Genomic DNA, 21339 nt, shown 5'->3' on the forward strand with positions numbered 1-21339 from the left:
CCACCACGCTGCGGTCAGGATAGAATCGAAGGGCCAAAAAAACCATAAAGAAAGAGTTACGTTTCCAAAGAAAATATGGGAGTTGTAACATATGGTAAAATATTGTACGAATTTTTTTTTCTTCTCCAGAATTTAAGCATTTTCAAATTTCACATTTAGTGAGGAAGTTTTTAAAATCGTTGCAAATTAAAAACCATCGTTAAATTGGATTTTTCCACAGTTTTATGTGGATGGTTTAAAAATCGTGGGTAATAGTGATCGAAATCGTCGCTACATCATTGATAGTTATAATATTCAGTCGCAGTATTATGACAACTGTAATTAGCGACGAATTATTAAAATGGTCAGCATTAATTACAATAGAGACGGTTTTGGTAAAATTTATGTGAGATGGTTTCATGGGTCGTATTTGTGAGATGGGTCTTTTATTTGAGTTATCCATGAAAAAGTATTAATTTTTATGTTAAGGATCTATTTGGTACATGTGATAGGATAAGTAAATGATTAATAACTAGAGTGATTAAAAAATGAGATATATGAATTAGTATGGTGGGATAAATAACATGGTGTTTGATATGATTTTAAAATGATAGATTAATTTTGTAAATTTTATTGTAATGACCAAAATGTTTTAAATGTTAATTAAATATATATTTTTAAAATAATTGGATAGATAATTAAATATTTATAATTATAATTTACATTTATTATAATTAATTTAAATCATTAAAAAAATTATAATTGAAAAAATATTTGTTTTCATAAAAAAGTTAATTAACAAGATTAGAAATTTATAAAAAATTAATTTAAGATAAAAGATTTGTATTACAATTTATTTTTTAAAAATGATTTAAAATAATTAAAATATATAAAATTAATTTATAAAAAATATAATAAAAATTTAAATATTATATTAATTATTAAATTTTCACTAATTTTAATTTTCATATTATATCAAAGAAAACAATTCAAGGGTATTATAGTCAAATACAATCTTATCATGATCACTATCAAAAATTATTAATTATCACACAATCTGAGGAGAGATATTTAATCACACAAATAATATGAATAGTGTGGGCTTTCAATCATAATCAAGGGTCTATAGATTAATAAATATCGAAACAAACGCATCATGACTACCAAACATAGCCTAAGAATATTACTTTTTATTGTGAATATGAGTACAGTTGACTCGTCTCACATATTACGATTCGTGAGACTATCTCACATGAGTTCCACTCGACGGTTTTTCATATAAATCCGATGAATTTTTAAATTAAATTTTGTCACAATTTAGAATTTTGAATTCCAAATTCAAATAAAAACAATCGTTTCTATATATCATTTTCTCTTACACTTTTTTCAACAATTTTCGTCATTTCTCTCTGGTATAGACGAGTTATTACTTTCTCGCCAAATTTCATGTTTTTTAATTTTAATTACTATAACTTGTGTTTTTGTTTAATTTTGTAGATATGGTTCTCAACTTCAATTTTTTTTATTAACATTACTATTTTTACAATATTTAGTTTAACTATTATTAATGTATTTAATGTATACAATTTTTAAAAATAAATTTTATTGACAGTCTAAAAATAATTTTTATATAATTTGATCAAAGTTAAGTAATACATATATTAAATTTGAATTTTGTTTATAAATATTTATCATGTTAATTTTTAAGTTAATAAAATTTTTAATTAGGTGGCATTTCAAAGTTACAAACTATATGAGTATAAATTGAAAATGAACAAACTCCATGAAAAAATATGTGATATTTCAAGTATCAAACTGATATATCAATATTAAAAGAAAATTTCCAATCTCAAATTTTAAATTACGTAATTTAAACAAAAGCAACCACCTGAGTAGAGCATTATATTATATATTTTAGTAGTTGAAATAATAAAAATAATAATATTTTCATATATAATTAAAATTTTTATTAACTTAACATTTAACATGGTAAATATTTATAAACAACATTCAAAATTAGTATATGTATTACTTAACTTATATAAAATTATTTTTAGATTGTTAATAATTTTTTTTAAAATTGTTATAAATAATATACATTAAGTATGTTAATAATTATTGATAATATTTAAATTAAATATTGTAAAAATAATAATGTTAATAAAAATATCGCAATATGAGGTTTTAATATTACGTCGCTAATATTACGATGGAATATCACAATCATTACAAATTTTAATGACGGTTTCAAAATCATCACTATTTTGCCCAAAGTTATAAAAAAAATGTCGGAAAGTTCCATTTAGCGACAGTTTCTCAGTGACGAATTTGAAATACCGCCGTTCACGTTTTTTTCAAGTGCTGCTTCTTGATGAAGTTACGGAGGCACTTCTAATTCATGCATCTCTAACGAGATGTTTGCTAATAACTGAATTTCGCAAGCCAGTCGAGCTTTTTGCGCAGCTCGGTCAAGTTTCAACACCGAGATGTTTGTTTCTCGAGTGGAGCTAGAATCGGCTTTTGCACACTCCTAATATATATAGATGTAAAAGACATTCCCCTAAACTGGTTTCATCACATTGAGTAAAATTTCAGACTATGATCCAGTGATCCTTTTACCTAAAGAGGGATTAAACAGAAAGAGGCCAAAAAATCAACGAATGGAATCATGTGGAATAAGCTTGAATGCTAAACGTAAAAGAAACGAATAAGCAAGCAAAAAGATAACGGGAAATCAGTTTTCCATTAGCAAATGAAGGCATTCCAAGTTGAAGTACATCCTTGTATCTTCCTATGGACGACACAATTAACACCTCAAGAAAATATAAATAACTAGATTGGAGTAACCAGATAACTCTTGAAAGTTCTGGGCACGATTTTTGGCTAGCTATTCTTTTCAAACTTTAAGAATCCAGAATGCTCAAGAATGAGAAACTTACAACTCTACAAATTCAAGATGAGCCATTGCTGCTCGACTCAAGAAAACCGGATCGAGAAGCCATTCTCACAAGTGGTAATGGTTGAGGTGCCAAAATCTGAATCTGAATCTGAATCTGAATCAAAATCCTTGTAGTCGTTCCATTCAACAGACAAGTCCTCGTCCTGATTCCATTGTTTCGGGGGGATCCTTAAATCAGACAATGGCACTGGTAAAGGTTCTTTATTTAGATAGTTGTCATGAAGCAATTCCATGGCAGTAGCTCTATTTACAGGATCAAAACAGAGCAGCTTTTTGACAAGAAGAATTTCATCGGAAGATCGATTACGCATCGAAGATTCCAGACCAATCGGCTTCTCCACTTTCCCAAATGAAATTATTTTGTAATCAGGAAGTTCCCCACAACCAGGCCAAACTTCCTCCGATATGTTGCCTAAAACACTAAAAATCTTACCCAGCTGGTCGATATCAGAACTTCCCGGAAAAAGTGGTTCCAAAGTCAAAAGCTCTGAAACAATACATCCGACTGACCAGAGATCAATTTCTAGCCTATAATTTGTTGATCCATAAAGTAGCTCGGGGGCTCTAAACCATCGAGTTCCAACACAAGATGTAAGGGAACCGTTCCCATCATCGGCATCATCCTCAGCTTCGTAAGAATGAGAACACTGGAAAGGATCTTCGATATCACTGGTGGCACATGTGGCAAGACAAGAAGCAGCTCCATCATGGGACACGCTGTCTTTATCAATATCACTAGGGGTGTATTTAACTCTTAGCTCGTCTGGCTCCGCATCACATTCTTCATCGTTTAGTCCTTTATTCTCGTGTACCAACCGACCTCCTAGTACAGGAACAACTTCAGCTGGTTGAGCTACAGTTTCTTGAAGTGATTGTGACTGCTCGTGAGATTGAATATGTCCATCGTCAGCAGTAAATCCAGGAGCAAGAAGTATCCTCGCCTGAACAGATGTATAAAAGATGATTAGTGCCTGAGGAATTTAAATGCCATCAATAAAGTGAATCCATAGATAGAGTAGAAGCTCAAGAACATGGTACTTCTGAGTCTTGATATTTCTGTTCAACAAAAATTTGAGAATGCAAAAGTATAAAGAGCCACTATGCCGGCCATGCCTTCAATTACGCACTTGTGGATAATGTTTCAAAATCCATAACATATATCTAAAGCAAGGCTATGTATTCGATTAGGTAAACTTCACGTCAATACTTTACACACCGAACATGAATGATATATCTAACGCCGGCGAGTATACACCTTGTCCTAAAGTTCGGAAGAGACTCGCCATGCTATTGACAAACCCTCACCACAAGCCAACAGAATTTTGTACTACAGTTACAGCAATTATCAACAATTGATTCCTGATTTGTCAGAGGTTCTTCAACCATCAGACCCGAAAATGACCACTAGAAAAGAGAGGTTCAGGAATTATTCCACACATTTTAACAGAAATCAGTATAGCCTCATAAAAGTTAATTGCTAAAATAGAAACATCACTCGATTCTATGTATACTAAATGATTAAATTTTCAAATAGATGTCATTTTTTTTTTACCTTCTTTCTAGCATTCACCAGTCGATACTTCGTGAACACCATCAGATTATGAGAACAAACCTATATAATTTTCTCCAAGGGAGCTTCTACATTAGGGATTGTGGCTTGAACTTATTTTATTTACACGACTCCAGACAAGTTTCTCAGGATACTCGTTCTATTAAATAATTAACTTACAAAAAGATAAGTGAATATACATATATATATATATCACCTAATTGTGTTGTACTTGTAAGCAATATATATATATATATATTGCTTACAAGTACAACACAATTAGGTGAAATTATGGTCTAAAAGCCAATCTATCTACCTATGTCAAGCTCTTGCACAAACCAGAGAGACTAAAAAATACAGAAGCATACTTCTCAAATAGAAATATCAGACCATCTCCAATCCAGCACCAAAACTGACGCTGTAGAGCTGCTCCATGGCTGCGCCACTATTTTTTTTATTTTTTTTTAGTTTTTAATTTGATTAATTTAATATAAGTGTTTAATATTTAATTAATTAATATTTTTTTGAAATTTTAATTATAAAATTTTTTATATTCTGATTAGAAATTAATTAAGTATAAAAATAAAAAATAAAAAAAATACAGATTAAATTAATAATTCGTTAAAATGGTACAAATTACGAACAAAAAACAACAAAAATTACGAAACAATAAACAAACTACGACAATTAACAAACCATAAAATTACGAAACATAAAAAAAATTACGTCAAAAAAAGATTTTTAGTAATGCGGTAAACCAGACCCCGATCCTCCGATATCTCCAAAATAAGATCCGAAGTTGTCATTTTCTCGACGTTCATCTTCAAGTCTTTTTTGCAATATTTTTTGTTGCTGAGCTTTAGTGTACTCACGCAGAGTTGGATCAATAATTTTGCTCAAATCTTTGTATAAAATTCTTTCATCCATTTTTCTTTCTTCTTGTTCAAGTCAAATTTTTTGAAGATAGTAGTTTTGTTGTCTTTCGGCAGTTCCTTGTTTCAAAACATTCAATAACTCGCAAGGATGTTCTTCCATTGTACGTTGAATTTGAGATATGTCTTCATCTCTTTTCTTTTTTGATTTGGCTTTTTTCACTCCAATTGGTCTTTCAGAACTGTCACCGATGCTCACTATGAATTATGAAATACATTAATTGAGCATTTATGGGAACAATATAGTAATTTGAATATTTAATATTGTATTTTTGTTGTATTATTAATTTAATATCAAATGAACGTGTATTTTTCAATGATATTTTGATTTTATTAAAATATAGTTTGTATTAAATAATTATACGTAAATCAAATAATTATTTAGTTAATATGAAATAATAATTCAAATTTTAATATATAAATTAAAATATGTAATATATAAATTATAATATTTAATTATCATTATATTATCAAATTATAAATAATTAACATAAAACAGAAATATTAATATTGAAAAAAAAATATTCTTAGAATATTATATTGATAGTGTAAAATGTAGTGTCAGTGTGGTTGAAGATGATTTTAGTGTAACAAACTTAGTACATTAGATTGGAGATGGCCTCGATAAACATAATTCAAGGGACCAAAAACAGTAAACCTGAACGTTTTGTGACTGAGTATATCAACACATGCAAGACAATAATCCAGCTCGAGGGGAAGATGTTGTCTCACCAAATCCACAAAAGGCACATACCCAACGAAAGGAAAAGAGCATAAAGAAGAAAAAAGGAGTAATATTGATCATACCTGACCAAAATCGGCAATCTTGAGAACCCCGTCATCAGAAATCAACAAATTAGAAGGCTTCAGATCCCTGTGTACAACACAATTGCGGTGAGACGCGTCGACTCCTTGTAGAATCTGAACCATCCATCGCTTCACCTCCCCGACGCTGATCCCATCCTCCCACTCCTTCTTTCCGGCCTTAATCACGGCCCCCAAATCAGTGGGTAAATACTCGAGCACCAAAACAGCATCTTCGTCGTCGCTCCAGAAGTATTCGTGCAAAACGACTATATTGGGGCAATTGTGGAGTGTCTGAAGGGCCTCTATCTCGCGAAAAGCGGCTTGGTAATCGTGCACCTCTTTGAGTGCGACGGTGATCGAATCAGAACGGCGGCGGGCTTTGTAGACATCGGAATATGCACCGGATCCCACGCGCTCCCATATCTCGTACTTAGAGGTGATTTCACGCCTGCTGTGAATGCTCCAGCTCTTCGATTGAGGCTGGGAATCCTCCATTCTGCTCATCATCGGTTCGATTTGATCTGTGATTTTGTAAGAGAGGACGGACAATCTTAGATCGTGCTATGAGCCCAAACCGTGCTGGCGAACTAACAGAGAACGACATTGGGCCAAGAACTGAAAGCCCAAAAATATGATCATTCATTTATGGAATTATATTTTACTTTTCACTCAAAAGAATTATTTATTTTTTTATCTAAATTATATTTTAGATCTTATAATTTCATAGTCACTTTGATATTATATTAAATTTACAATATAAATTAATATGTAATATAAAATATATATTATATCATCTACTATATTATTAAAAATATATATTTATAATATATTAAGTCAAAACTTCTTATTACTACGACCAAATCATATCAAAATAATAAAATAAAAAAAATTATTATACCCCACCTTAATAATTGATGATAGAAGAACTATCTTTGGCCCTTTGGTATTTGTTTAATTAGTGGATGCCGTTGCTCCATTTCATCTCTTAAAAATTTATTTCTATGGATTGATTTCATGATCTTGTAGTTCTTGAAATGAATATTCCCGGTGCATATGGATTCTTTCACATAAAATCTTGTTTGATGTGTGACACTGTCATCTTCACATGTGTGTTGTCTCGAACATCCCAATATATGAATAGTTTATAATAATATTTTTTGCCCTTGTGCATTATGGAAACTATATGCTTATATATTGAATAATAGTACAGATAACATTGCAGCTTGAAGTTTCAATGGGCGTGGCCTAGGTAAAAACAGCACGTTAAAATGGAATCCTTTTGGGGCCCTTGCTGCATATGTTCTTGCAGCCTGTGTAATGGCTGCATTGGCCACACCAAAGAAAAGTGGTAAGAATCCTTTCAAACGATTTCCATGTTCTCTTGTTTCCCAATACACTCCTCCGAAATCTTACTCATACACAAGTGCTCCTTTCCTCGTGCCATTCTTGATTAGTATACAAGTGCAGAGGAATATAAGCATGATATAATATAATTATAAACTATTTGTGATGTCTTGAAATATTATCTTAGTTTCACGAGAACAAATGGGACCTCGATATATCATCACCACTTTTAAAAACCACAACCTATAATAATGCAGCAACAGGCATCCAATTTGGGCTACTCGGTTGTCTGAGTACAGTTTCAACGTAACCTTCATTGCCGAGTTTCATGGAATGAGACAAAGCAATCATGTGTGGAGGTGTCATCATGCTTATGCCGCAATTACATTTCTGATATCCTTTGTGTCGGGAACTCTAATATATACGGTTCCTGTCTGGACCAAGGAATACTAGCTACTAGAGACAAGATGACCAGACTTCGTTAGCTATATATGCTTGAGTTATCGGAATTCTGTGATGCATTAACTGTGGCTGCTGGGTGCTAGTGGTTACCTAATTGCTTTGACTTGATCATTCAGCAGTAGTATATCCTGTAAGTCTTGTTACTCTGAATCTTTCATTTATAGCTGACAGTTGTGGGAAACATATGAACATTCTTTCTGATCCTTGATTTCAGTAATATTTGCATCGAGACGAGTTTCATAGATTCGTCATTTGGCCGATGTTGAATGTCCACTGGTTTTGGATTATGAAAAACGATGGTAGATGACATACCGGACGGTTTTAACATTTATAGCCGTAGGAAAAAAATATATTTTCTTTAAAATAAAAAACCTAAATAAAATGCTAAGAAACTGCATTTTTTAGTTTTATGTTTATATAGGAAATAAAAGTTTTAATTTGAGTTTCTCTAATTTAAATTTTGGGATTATGTTTAGGTTTGTCTTTAGATTTTTTCGAATGCATTCGACTTGTTTGGGATCATATTTAGATCAAAGTATTTGGATTTCTTAACTCAAATTATCTGGGTGTCAGATGATCAAAAGGTCGTGACAAGTTATTTAATGGTAGACAACCACTGACATGCATATTATATATAATATTTGCTCCTCCCTAGGTTTCTTAATCACAAATACATAATAAAATCTAAGTCATCAAAAAAGGAAATCATCTTAGATTTTGATTCTTGAAAAGTATGAAATTACATGATCCGTAATTTGTGAACCTAAACATGAATATCAGTCTAATACAACATTCTTTAACATTACATCATCGTTAGAATTCCAACAACATACATCAAGCAGGTTCCTAAGGTTTCTAGAGAACCTGGCTGGCTTCCTCCCTTCAGCAACAACTTATGTTTGAGCGAATAAATTACAAGTTCGCCACTTCCCTAAGCAACACAGCCACAACAGACGATACCCCTTCTGCAGAAAACAAACGAGAAACAGTTCAGAAGATTGAAAGAATAGTTGGTCGAATGATGCTGAATGTGTAGACAGGTAAAAAATTTACTGTAACACCACCACATACCACAAAACTAACAATTCTGATCACAAACGAGAAAATGATGCTTACACAATTGAGCAGCCATTATTCCGGTGCCGTTTCTTCCTTGGCGTTTCCTTTCTCCGAGGAGGTTGAAGCACAACCTTAATTGCAGTATCAAATACAGCTTTCACATTCTGGCATACACATCGAGAATATTAGCTTTTGAGGAAGAAATCTTTGCCATCGGACTATTTGTATAATGAACAACGACCCCGAATATTTTGTGCGATGTAGGTATGTGTAGCTAACCTGCTGAGTCTTTGAGCTGCATTCTATGTAAGCCGCAGCACCAATTTGCTTCCTCAGTTCTTCCCCCTGGAAATTGACCATTTTGGAAACTATAATGTCAATTCGAAAACCAGAAAAACAGACAAGAAGAAAAGCAAGAAAACACATACTTGGGCATTTGTAATGATATTAGATCCCATGTGATCGGCTAGATATCCTCTGTCTTCCCGGAGATCTGTAGTAGAAACAAACACTAAGTCAAGATTATGGGTTGTGAAGCGAAAATTACCCTTCCGATTCTATATGACTACCTGTGTGCCACAACAACTGAACCAGTCGTTTGATTGTTACCGACAATATTGAGTCGTGAGGTAATCATCTGTTATAATGTTTACATGCATACAGGTCTTGGTCCTACATTACGTATCATGCAAATTCACATGAATAAATTGTAAATTCAAGGTGGCATACCTAACTTAGTTCCAACAAGTACAATTGGAACATTTGGTGCGAATCGACGAAGTTCAGGCATCCACTATAATAAGAATCAAAACAAAATGTTACCAATCAATCAAGAAAAATGAAGACGGAAACATGGCAGAGTATTCTTTTATAATGAGATATAAGTACGAACAACTTCGAAATGAGTTCATCGTTCTTCCTTTACGTTAATCGTTCTTCCTTTACGTGTTTGCTAAAATGAAAGTAGTATTCCACTTTATAAAGTGGATAACATAAAGTTAAAGGAAAAGACACAGCACAGCCAAAATGGTAGAAGAATAATCCATAACAGTAAAATCCTTTACCTTCTTGAGGACGTTTTCATAGCTTGCCTTACTGATTAAAGAGAAAGCTAATACAAAAATGTCAGCACCTCTATAACTCAGCGGCCTCAGCCTGCTATAATCTTCTTGACCTTTTGTTTAAAGAAACAAAAACAAATAAAAAATATTACACTTGGAAGAAGCTAAAAATAGGACAATCTGTCTGTTCAACCCTTGAATTTAAAAATTCAAAACATTCTAATCATACTCATAATTTCCTTAAAATCTTGCATTTGCTATGTGAAAATAATACCTGCGGTATCCCACAGCCCTAAGTTGACAATGCTGCCATCTACAGCCACATTAGCACTAAAATTGTCAAATACTGTTGGAATATAATCCTGTCAAAAAGGAAGACTGAGATTAGAGAGAGAGTGTGTGTGTGTGTGTGTGTGTGAGAGAGAGAGAGAGGGAATATAACTGAGGTGAGCAGAGTAAAGAAAGATAAAACTCACAATATCAAGGAATTAGTAAACCTCAAAAAATAAAATTATAGAAGGAAACGGCATTTTCGACAAAACCCGAGGAATTATGACCTTAGGTTCATTTGAATAGAAGAATTTAAAATATATGAATTTCGATTCAAATGTTTTGGGATAACTTGAAACACTTTATAAAACCAAGACAGCAGCTTGGACGATGTAGGGTTAAGAAACTAAAGTAACTCCAATCCCGTGCTAAAAAACCCAAGATTATTCGCAGAAATAGCAAACTGCAAAAAACACACTAGTGTTAATGCTTCAAAAAAATCAAATCTTTACAGAGAGCAGCACAAGAAAATCAAGAAATGAGATTAAAGCTGAGAGATAATGAAGGACAAAACTAACAGTAGGGAACTTGTTGCTGGTGTAACATATGAGCATGCAGGTCTTCCCCACAGCTCCATCTCCCACTGTCACACATTTGATAAACTTTGAAGCACTCATTCTCCTTGAATCTTGAGGTTGCACAATGTAGCCCTTTCGCTACAAGAACTCAACTTTCAGAGCAAACTAAATTACAAAAATAAAAAGGGATTCTTGTAGCAAAGATGGACAGAAAAAAAAAAAGATACACTCGAAAGAGAAGTAGATTTTAAATTTAAAAAAATGCAGGGGACAAGAAGAAAGAGGTGGATATAGAAAGAGAGGCCTCTATTGCAAACTTTGTAGTTCCAAGAAATGACATTAAAAAACAAAGAGACACAGAATGCGCAGTGTGTGTGTGAGAGAAAGAGAGAGAGGGTGGACTGACATTTTTTGAACAATAACAGCTCAATAAATTTTAAAATCCAAGACGGATTTAGTTTTCAAATGTAGAAAGGGGCCGGCCCTGTTTTTGAACGGCTCCAAGTGCCCTTTGGGTTTAACGTTGAAATGAAGTGCACAGTTGACATCTTTTTATTCCATGCTTGTCTCCAAATATGGCGGATCTTTGATGTCCATTGGAATTAAATATTATGTCCTTTTAATTCAAAAACGGCAACGGTATGTCTATTACATTTAAAGATTTGAAATAATGTAATTAAAAGATGCATCGTTTAACTTCTTAATAGCAAATTGACGTTAGTTACTCAATAAATGTTGAGTTATGCTTAAAATTTTATATTTCAGTTCAAGTTTCCATTTTTTTTTTCTTTTTTTTGAAATAGTTTCCAATTTTTTTTAAAAGAGCTAAACTATTTTATGCTCTAACAAAAGCCTGATATATAAAGAAGAGTATGCCAGTCTTATGAAAATATGAAATAATTAAATTGGGTTGTTTTCAAAAAGATAAGAAATTATGTCAAATCCAATTATTAACAGGGCTTCGAGTTCAAACGAAATTATTCTGTAAGTATACATTGGATTAATTAAGATTAATAGTTACATCTAATGTCAATCATCTCAAATAGAAGAAACCTTAATATTTCAGGATAAGTAGACTTGAAATTGTATTGCATTTAGATGAATGTTGATATTATTTGGTAAGTTTGTGTTTGGATATAAAGATTTTGAAAATTCATAGATTTGAATATATTTTTAATGTCTATATATCTTGAACAAAAAGAAATATGTTTGGCTTGGCTTTACAAGAATTGAGCGCCTTCAGGATAGCAAAGTTACCAGTTATTCGGTAATGCTTGGACTACTAATCAAATATGTGATTTAGCTTGATTCAAAAATGTACAAAATATCACCTTGAAAAATGAAAATGAACATTGGAACAAATTAAAACACAAAAGTGAGCAAAATACTCATTTATTAGAATCTAGTAATCCAACATCTCACACAAGACAAGTTTAGAAACGAAGCCATTATAGAGGTATACAGGGGAAGAAAAATAATGAAAATCCAAGCGACAGGCAGGCAATGACGCACAATTACAAAGCCTTGAGGATATCTTCAGCGCTAGAGACTGTGAACTCCCCACCAGACTCGACATTAGCAACGGTGACCTTGAGGTCCTCCACCAACAGGGCAAACCTCCTCGACCTGGTTCCGAGTCCTTTCTCAGATAGGTCAAGTTCAAGGCCAAGTGAAATAGTGTATTTCCCCGATCCATCAGCAAGAAACTTGACATGCTTGTTGTCGGGGTAAGTCTTTGCCCATGCCTTCATGACGAATGGGTCGTTCACTGCAAATAAGAGTCACAATATATGGTAAACTTCCAAGTCACTATTATTTTCAAATTAGTTCCCAAAATTTGTTTTCACTGCACTTTCATATTTTCCCTGATTCAATCATATATATTTTTAAATCCAAATTTGATCATTAGCACAATACATTATACCAAAACATAACATGTTTCCCTCTTCTTTTCCCACAAATACATTTAACTTTGAATAGAAATGTGTGTGATTAAGCCAATCATGTATGCAATATCACGAATTTATTTTTTGACTAAATGCCACAGTAATTTGCCAATTCTCACCATTACATCCTTCAAGAAATAAAAATAATAAGATTATTATTGAACCAATCTTTTAGAACTGTTTCTGTCAGCCACTTTGAAAAAAGGCCACTACTGAAACTTCACTCAATCCAAGTAGATCGCAATCATTTTTTTTTTAAAGAAGAAATATGTTAAAGACTTATGCCTTGCATTCTTTATATCGCATCCACTTTCCTTCTACGTAAATTGGTTGAGGGAAAACAAGAACAAAATATGTAATAAAAAAAGATGTATCAACCATAAAAATACTAAAAATGCTATATTAATAATTATGGAAATAATGTCGGCATATAATCGATATAGTACATGTCAAAGGAACCATAAACTGGTCATTGGCCCTCAACAAAATAACCCTCAAGTGATATAATCATAAAAATCAAACATGACATTGATCAATCTCAATCGAGTGTATGATAATCATCAGCCCCTTGGAGCCAATATAAGGAAAACAGGTTTGGAAATATAAGACCACAGAAAAGGTTTGCAATGATTCTCTCCCGGCCCCTTTAATTTTTGGCAATAAGCTTATAAAGTAAAAACACTTTAATTTCTACGCCCAATTGCTGCGAATTCAAACCACCAATAACAGGAAAAATCCTAACCAGGAAAAAGCCGAAACATGTATCAAAATTTAAAACATCCGAGGATCCAAATTCCGATACAATACAATTTAGGCAAAAATCAAAGAAAAAAACACAGCTGTAAACTACACATACCACTGATGCACAGGATTTCATCAACACCCTTGGATTTCAGCTCGTCCGATTTCTCAATGAAACCTGGCACATGCTTCATGCTGCAACAATTTAGCTCCAAAATCACAAACAGTCCACCAAAGAAGATGAAAAAAATCTCAAAATCGAGGGGAAGAAGCTAGGGGTTACCTGCAAGTAGGGGTGAAAGCACCAGGAACAGCGAAGATAATGACCTTCTTACCGGAGGCGAGGGAGTGGATTGACACGCTTTGGAGCTGATCCTCTTCGTCGAAGTACGACAGTGTTCCGTCGGGGATGACGTCACCAACTGCAATAGGAGCCATGGATTTCGCTGCAGCGATTATCTCGATGCTTCAAATGCAGTAATAGTCTGATTGCGTCGCTTCGTTCCGGACTGGACAGATTTACCGGAAATATATAGGGGGCGAAAAATACGAAGTGTGCGTGGACGCGAAATGAAATTTCTGACGTGGATTTGATAGAGTTTTGGCGTCCGCCCCTAATTATTGTCGTTAAGCATTGTCCTAACGACGTCTATAATTCTAACTTTTTTATTATTATTTTTGGTTAAGAATGTTAATATTATTTGTGGTGTATTCAATTCAAAGTTTTGTTAATTATTAATAATTTTTTCAAATGATATATTTTTATGGATTTGATATATTTTTATTGACTTTTAATGAATCTCACAGATTTACAAACAGATTTACGGTTTATTTTATCTTATCCATATGGGTATTGTTCTGATGATAGGATGGATGATCAAGATTTGTCCATGCATATATAGGACCCACTTTTTTTAAAAATTGTATGTGTGGCAAGATCTTACCCATTGAAATGAAGTGAGGGTAGTGCCCACATAGCTAGGATCTCATTAACCGAGAAGGTTTATTTCATCTTATCCATACGGATATTGCCTCGATGATAAGATGGATGACCAAAATTTGTCCATGCATATATAGGGCCCATTTTTAAAAAAAAAAATTATGTGTGGCAAGATCTTACCCATTGAAATGAAGTGAGGGTAGTGCCCACATAGGTAGGATCTCATTAACTAAGAATGTTTATTTCATCTTACCCATATGGATATTGCCTCGATGATAGAATGGATGACCAAGATTTGTCAATCATATATAGGACCCACTTTTTTTAAAAAAATTGTATGTGGACAAGATCTTAGTCTTATCCATTGAAATAAAGTGAGGGTAGTGTTCACATAAGTAGGTTCTCATTGACCGTACAGAAAACTATTTTTTCTCTTTTGAAATATTAAATTATGTTGAGGAAAACAAATATTTTTTATATCATGTGGGCTAGTGAAGAACAGATTCCACGGCCCATTCGCAAACCTTTTGAATTTAAGAAGCTGATGAATTGGGTTGGGCCTACTATTTATTTTAAGCCCACGGTTAATTTATGCTCAACTGATTTTGGCCCTTCAAGGGTAGCGATTCTGCTTTGTGATTATCCTCTAAGTTAATTTGTTTATATCGTGATTTGGTCTTATCAGTTAATTATGTCAGTGTTAATGTGACGTTAGAAAATATTTATGTCATAATACTAAGAAGATCATATTGTCTATCATCTCATAATTTTAAGGAGTCCATAACATATATATCAAGGCATCACGCTCGATATATTCATGTGCTACAGATTCATGATGTAAAGAAATGGAATTATTTTTTAACAAAAATAAGCTCACAACGGGAATAAAATAGCACTGCAGCAAAATGTATACATAGCATCATAAGCAGTCAGCCTAGGATATTACAGCAGGCTGACTGTTAACGATGTTACATCATTTTCAAATAAAACTTGTATTAAACATTTATTTATACATTAACAATTGAATTTATCGAATATTATTTGCAGCAAAAGGGGATGGAGCCCAGTAATCTGCAGCATTATCACTTCCAAAATGGAACGTGCAAGAAACTGGAACAAGGCACAATCCTCTGCTCCTCAAGTCTTTGTTTGCTTCCTTTTTATCAGATTCCAGCTGCAACCATATATATTATTAAGAATTATTTCACTTGCACATGTTTTCTTCTACTTTGTTCTCAGATACCCACATGCATGCTCGATCTTAAGAAAGAACTGTTACTTTGTTCTCATGAATATGATACCCACGTCCACGTGCATGCTCTTAAGAAATAACTGTTTTGCAAAAACTAGTCATAAATTAATTCGATATGAGAAGTCCATATTAGAATATATCATCAGTTCCCTTCATGGACATGGGACATATTTACAACTACTCATGCATGTTGGACTTGCACACAATCAAACCACCTACACATTAAACTTCTCGTATCGACTATCCTGTGTTTATTATGTTCCACTCCGATGACAAAAAAAATGCAACCAACGCAACTTAGGAGGCTAGGACGACTAGTTTTTGATCCACGATATCTCTGTGAGAATTATTGGTAAAAGTCTAAAGAAAATTTCACTAAAAAATAATTTAAATATAGATCCGGCAATTAATTTTATAGAAGTTATACTTTTCATTGAAATGCCGATATGTAGAGAAATAAAATGATCATGAAAGAGCATTAATATATGTAGCTTCCTTACAGGGAGTTGGTTCCTCAAGTTTCTTGATCCACTGCCCAAATATGGTTGGCTTAGGGCCTGAAATTGAATGGAAATGAAGAATGTGTTTAGACATTAGCAACACAACATTATTAAATCACCATTATTACATTAGAGTTACGAAATACTGGTATTTAATATCTTTAATTTGGATCTTATAAGCAGGCCTGCTTATAATTACATGCAAGCAGACTACTTTGTAATTGAAAAAGAACTTGCAAGTGATGATTTTTCAACAAATAAGTTGAAGTAAGAATTGGCTCAAAGCCTTTCTAGGTGATCACTTCAGTTAAAACCTCAAGTTCTTGAACATTTTCAACTAGGGGAGTATCCAGGGGAGCTCAGAATTTGATTTTCTTGCAAATGCATAATGAATTTTTCAGGAAAAAAAAATAATATATATATATATATATATATATATATATCTTGTGATACCCTTATCACTTCGGATCATGAAGAGTATTAGAATTAGTTAATAAAGACTTACAATGTATTCATATAACAATTTGGGTTAATAATTTTTATAAAATGATGACAAATACAAAGAAATTGGCATAGAGACATATTGCGCAACGGCGCTTGCGTGGGCTGGACCCAAAGCGTGATACATCCTCCAAATTTTCAAGATCCAACGTTTATGTCATACACTCGCCATCTCTAGGTTAGATGATAGTATAAGAGACAAGCAGTATGCAAAGAATGTAGAGAGGGGGTAGGGGGGGGTTCACCTCAATCTGATTCTGAAGGAATCTGATGTATCCAATAGCTTCTAACAACACAGAAGCTATGTCAGTCTGCAAAAGGGTTTTTTACAAAATAATCAAAATCATATTCACATTCATGTCATCTTCTGTTCCCTCCCCCAAATTTGATTCTCATATTGTCGCAAATACTAGGTCAAACGAAAGAAATACTTTCTACAGGTACAACATATGCTGTTATATATATAAATATCACACACATTTTTTTTATGTTTCCATACATAGATAATCTAATAATCTAATTATTTATTATATGAAGAACGTATTTCTGTGACCGCAACGGTTTATTTCATCCTACCCATGTGGGCATTGCCCCATGATAGGATGGATGGCCAGGATTTGCCCATACATATATAGAGTATATATAGGCCATGTCAAGAAATTTATTCCATAATTTTACCTTGCCGAATGGCGAAACAAGCTGGTGAATGGCTGTTACTTTGTCCCTCGATGTTTCTTTTCTCGCCTGTTTAATTTCAAAGTTGAATCAACATCATGATTATGCATGTGACAAAAAAACGAGATAAATTTCATCTTTTTGAGTTTACACGCATTAATTTTTTTTAAATTAAATAAATTATCTTTCATAATGTGGGGCGAAGAAAATTATTGCAAAAGAATAAGCAAGTGTGATGAAAAGACAATCAAGAAAGACAATAGCAGTGATCCAAAATTTAAAAGGTGGGATTCATAAACAAAAGCAAGCTGCTACAAGTAGGGGTTTGATAAGGGTCGTTCAAAATCTTCAATATATATTTTTAACTTTTTCAATTGGATATTCGAAATATATTACATTAATTACGTACTAAAATGGTTATTGAAATGGAAACATTATTTTTTCAATAAACAAAAATAAATAAATGTTATATGGGGAACATTAAAGGATATTAAATAATATCAAATATCACAAAAGAATCTTTTATATATGTATATATATAATATCACAAAAGTTTGAGTACACAAAAAGATAGAACGAACGGTAGCGAATGGCTCAAGTTACCTTGAATGTAGTTTGAGATGAGGTAGGCTGAATCCTAGCTTTCTTGTTTGCCCCACCTCTTGCTGTGCTATTGCACTTCACAAAAAAAGTTAACATGATAAGAATTCAAATTGGTCAGACCAACCTTTTTTCGTTTAAAATACTGTTCATTATTAATGGGAAATTATTTTATTAACTAATTAGATTATTAACAAGTAGGGGTTTGATAATCTAATTAGTCGAAAATAGTTCTCGGTGCAATAACTTGGCTCCGAACTAAAAGTACAAAAGTAGTCAAGTTTTAGTAAGATCTCTATTTAGACTAGTAAGAATTAAATTAAATAATACTTATTTACGAAAGTAAATTTATTTAATCTCCAGAAGATTTGTAATATGATTGGACTTAGATGAAATTTGAAATAGTGCATGCTAACATCTCACAGATGAATCTACTAATTACTAAAGCGAAGAAAAAGTGATGCGAACTTTGATAATTTTTTATGCAACAATTTCATAAACCCTAATCACCATATTCCAGCATACCTCAGATGAAGGATCTGAATAATCGCGGGGATTAACAATCTTCCATTCAGATGATTTGTGAGAAAAATCCAACATTTCACCGTCCAAATCAGTGACGCACGACTTCGGTGAGGAAGCAGATACCAGCTGATGTGCCCAAAAATTTAAGGGTTTCGAATTTCCAGCGGCGTAATTTTCCAAGTTTTGATCTTGCTTTAAATAAGCAAAACATTCGTAGTTGTTCGAGATTATCTGATTCATCAGTTGTTCTTCATAATATTTCTCCATATTTTTTGCCTGCATCTGCTTCATACCTGTAGAGGACTTGTTATCTTCTTCGTCAACCTGCTCTGATCCTCTGCACCTCAAAATAAACAAGAAAAAGTAATAAGATAATAATATATATAGAAACAAAAATATTTTCGCAGATCAGACAGAATTGAAGTTTTTTAATTTGTTGCGAAATTCACATTTTCACTCAATTAAGGGATAATTTTTTAAATCCTTTTCATTTCGAGGAATCCATTGAGCATGTCTGTAAGGAAAATTTATGTGAAATATAACATTAAAAAAAGTTTCAAATTTATTCTTTTACAATAGTATAATTTACTTTATATGGCCCTTATCTGATATTCTTATTCACTATGTGTAATTAAGGAAAATAAATAAGTATATATGCATAATAAATATCGCATGAATATATGAAAGAGAAGTTGCTGAAGCTACATGCATCAAACCAGAGAAAATGAAGAAAATATACAAGAGGAGTTGGCTCCATGACTCCGGAAACTCTTGGTTATCATTCAACTGGCCTTGAGGGAAATAACCGTGCGACGGTGGCGTAGCAAGGAAAGAGTGGTGTTGGTGGCGGGGCGGCGTGCTCATATTCGTGACACTCCACCAGCCGGGGCTGTTGGCGGCCACCATCTGTGAGCCGTGGACTACACCTAGCTTGATTCATAGCTTGAATTGAAGATTGATAAAATAATGTCTCCTCTTTCACTTTCTATCTTGACTTTTTTGTGTTTGTCTTTTGCTTTCACTTTACTTTTATTTCTTTGGACCTCTCAAAAGAAGAGGGCTTTGTAAAAACTTTTTGAGAGTCTCCTCTACACTTGATTAACAAGAGGATTTTAAGAAAGGGAGATTTTGAAGTATCAATCATGAAATATATATATATATATATATATATATAGATATATATATATGGGGGATTTCAGTCTAATCTGTCTTATATATATGTATATTTGATCAAGATTCTTAAAAAATTATGTCGAATGAGCTGATAAAAACAATATATCGAGCTCATTTTCTGTCTAATCGTGTTACGTACATTAATTAATCAGATGAAAGTAACATGTTCCCTCAGATTTTCCTCTCTTTCCTTTTCCCCCTTTCTTTTTCAAATATGTTTTCTCTACTTTAATCTCTTGCTTTTGCTTTATCAAAATAAAAGTGGTTGTTATTTTTTAAGGTAAATATGAATTATGGGAAAGCTACGAGGAAAATCAAACCTACATATTCAGTTCTGTTTAATTATGTGCGTATATTATTTCACTTGAAGTATTTTCTTTCGTATCTCCGGACAATGTTTGATATTTTTTTGGAGTGAAATATTGAAACGTGCCGTTTCACGAAACTAGTAACATTTTTTTCGTATAGAAAGTACAAAGAAACAAGAAGTACACACATTTTCAAGTAGTCAAACTTTAGAGCTTCGAGATTACTGTATCTTGTATCATATGCCCAGAAGATTATTACTACGAATCCCATCTCGTAAATAACCAAGTTTAATAATATTTTTAAAAAAATTACGTGAAAAAAATTCTATTTTTTTAATATTAATAAAATTAATTTTCTTTTAGTTAATTTGTGCCAAAAATTGAAAACGAAACTAATTTTCTTTTGCAATTTTATTATAAAACCGCAATGGAGATTTACGACATGATTTAATTTCAAATTTCATTCGGCATTTAACTCGAGAATTCGTGGCCTACAAGTTCACTTACCAAGTTATATAATCGTCCACCTCCTGTACACCAAGAATGTTGCCATAAAATATTTTTAAAAATGTAACGACGGGGAGAATGTTTTTAATTTAATAAATGGTATTAATTTGTACACTTTAAGGAATTTGTCGCTAACAGACAAAATCATGATGAAGCATAAATTAATTAGTTATGAAATTAAATATATATAATAAGGAATGGGATGTCTGGTCCGTACTGCTAAATTCATTCTTGGGCACACCTTTTATTCCCTTCTCGTTTTTATATACAATTCCACTCTTCGTCCTTTAATTTCCAAAACTTTCCTTCTCGTCTTTTTCCTCGCCATAGATTCTCTACATTCTATTTTTATTTTTATTTTTAAAAATAATATATTAAACTTTTTCCCAATTAATCGCCACTAAAAATAGCTTTTCTAGTTAATTTGCCTCCCATGTCCCCGATATTTATGTCTCGAATCTAAAGTGAAATCAATGATTGAATGAAATTTAATCTCGAGGGTTAAAATCAGACAATTAAACAGGACCATTCGTCTCCTCAGATTATTTTTTTTTTAAAAAATATGTAATTAAATATTTAAGCTTCGGTAGATTCATAAGGAAACAATCAAATTTTTGGTCTCGCTACTTGCACAATTTTCATTTTTGGTTATTTATCGATCAATTCACGAT

The 21339-nt window shown here is 32.6% G+C and overlaps 4 protein-coding genes across 5 annotated transcripts; all 4 read right to left on the bottom strand.

Annotated features, from left to right (window-relative positions):
* Positions 1–2703: 2703 nt before the first annotated feature.
* Positions 2704–6823, bottom strand: LOC140825427 (cyclin-dependent kinase F-1-like). The gene is made up of 2 exons (XM_073187192.1): positions 6227–6823; positions 2704–3879 (listed from the first exon to the last, which is right to left on the bottom strand). The coding sequence occupies exons 1-2, from the start codon at positions 6731–6733 to the stop codon at positions 2956–2958; spliced, it is 1431 nt and encodes a 476-aa protein (XP_073043293.1). The 5' UTR covers positions 6734–6823; the 3' UTR covers positions 2704–2955.
* Positions 6824–8724: 1901 nt separating this feature from the next.
* Positions 8725–11468, bottom strand: LOC140825428 (rac-like GTP-binding protein ARAC7). Its single transcript, XM_073187193.1, has 8 exons — positions 11001–11468; positions 10427–10514; positions 10156–10265; positions 9821–9884; positions 9520–9584; positions 9371–9436; positions 9149–9255; positions 8725–8997 (listed from the first exon to the last, which is right to left on the bottom strand). The coding sequence occupies exons 1-8, from the start codon at positions 11097–11099 to the stop codon at positions 8964–8966; spliced, it is 633 nt and encodes a 210-aa protein (XP_073043294.1). The 5' UTR covers positions 11100–11468; the 3' UTR covers positions 8725–8963.
* Positions 11469–12376: 908 nt separating this feature from the next.
* On the bottom strand, positions 12377–14217 carry LOC140825429 (peroxiredoxin-2B). The gene is made up of 3 exons (XM_073187194.1): positions 13971–14217; positions 13803–13882; positions 12377–12768 (listed from the first exon to the last, which is right to left on the bottom strand). Exons 1-3 carry the CDS (start codon positions 14123–14125, stop codon positions 12515–12517), a joined length of 489 nt encoding a protein of 162 aa, XP_073043295.1. The 5' UTR covers positions 14126–14217; the 3' UTR covers positions 12377–12514.
* Positions 14218–15495: 1278 nt separating this feature from the next.
* LOC140825430 (transcription factor bHLH68-like) lies at positions 15496–19766 on the bottom strand. Of its 2 annotated transcripts, none has more exons than XM_073187195.1 (7): positions 19420–19766; positions 18681–19017; positions 18159–18233; positions 17559–17624; positions 17126–17191; positions 16380–16436; positions 15496–15807 (listed from the first exon to the last, which is right to left on the bottom strand). In XM_073187195.1, the coding sequence occupies exons 1-7, from the start codon at positions 19584–19586 to the stop codon at positions 15655–15657; spliced, it is 921 nt and encodes a 306-aa protein (XP_073043296.1). In that variant the 5' UTR covers positions 19587–19766; the 3' UTR covers positions 15496–15654. The 2 variants fall into 2 exon arrangements, with proteins under 2 accessions (XP_073043296.1, XP_073043297.1); XM_073187196.1 differs by having other exon boundaries at positions 15496–15801; positions 19420–19763.
* Positions 19767–21339: the final 1573 nt, after the last annotated feature.

Source organism: Primulina eburnea, chromosome 3, assembly GCF_022965805.1.
Source record: "Primulina eburnea isolate SZY01 chromosome 3, ASM2296580v1, whole genome shotgun sequence".
In the NCBI taxonomy this organism is placed as follows: domain Eukaryota; kingdom Viridiplantae; phylum Streptophyta; class Magnoliopsida; order Lamiales; family Gesneriaceae; genus Primulina; species Primulina eburnea.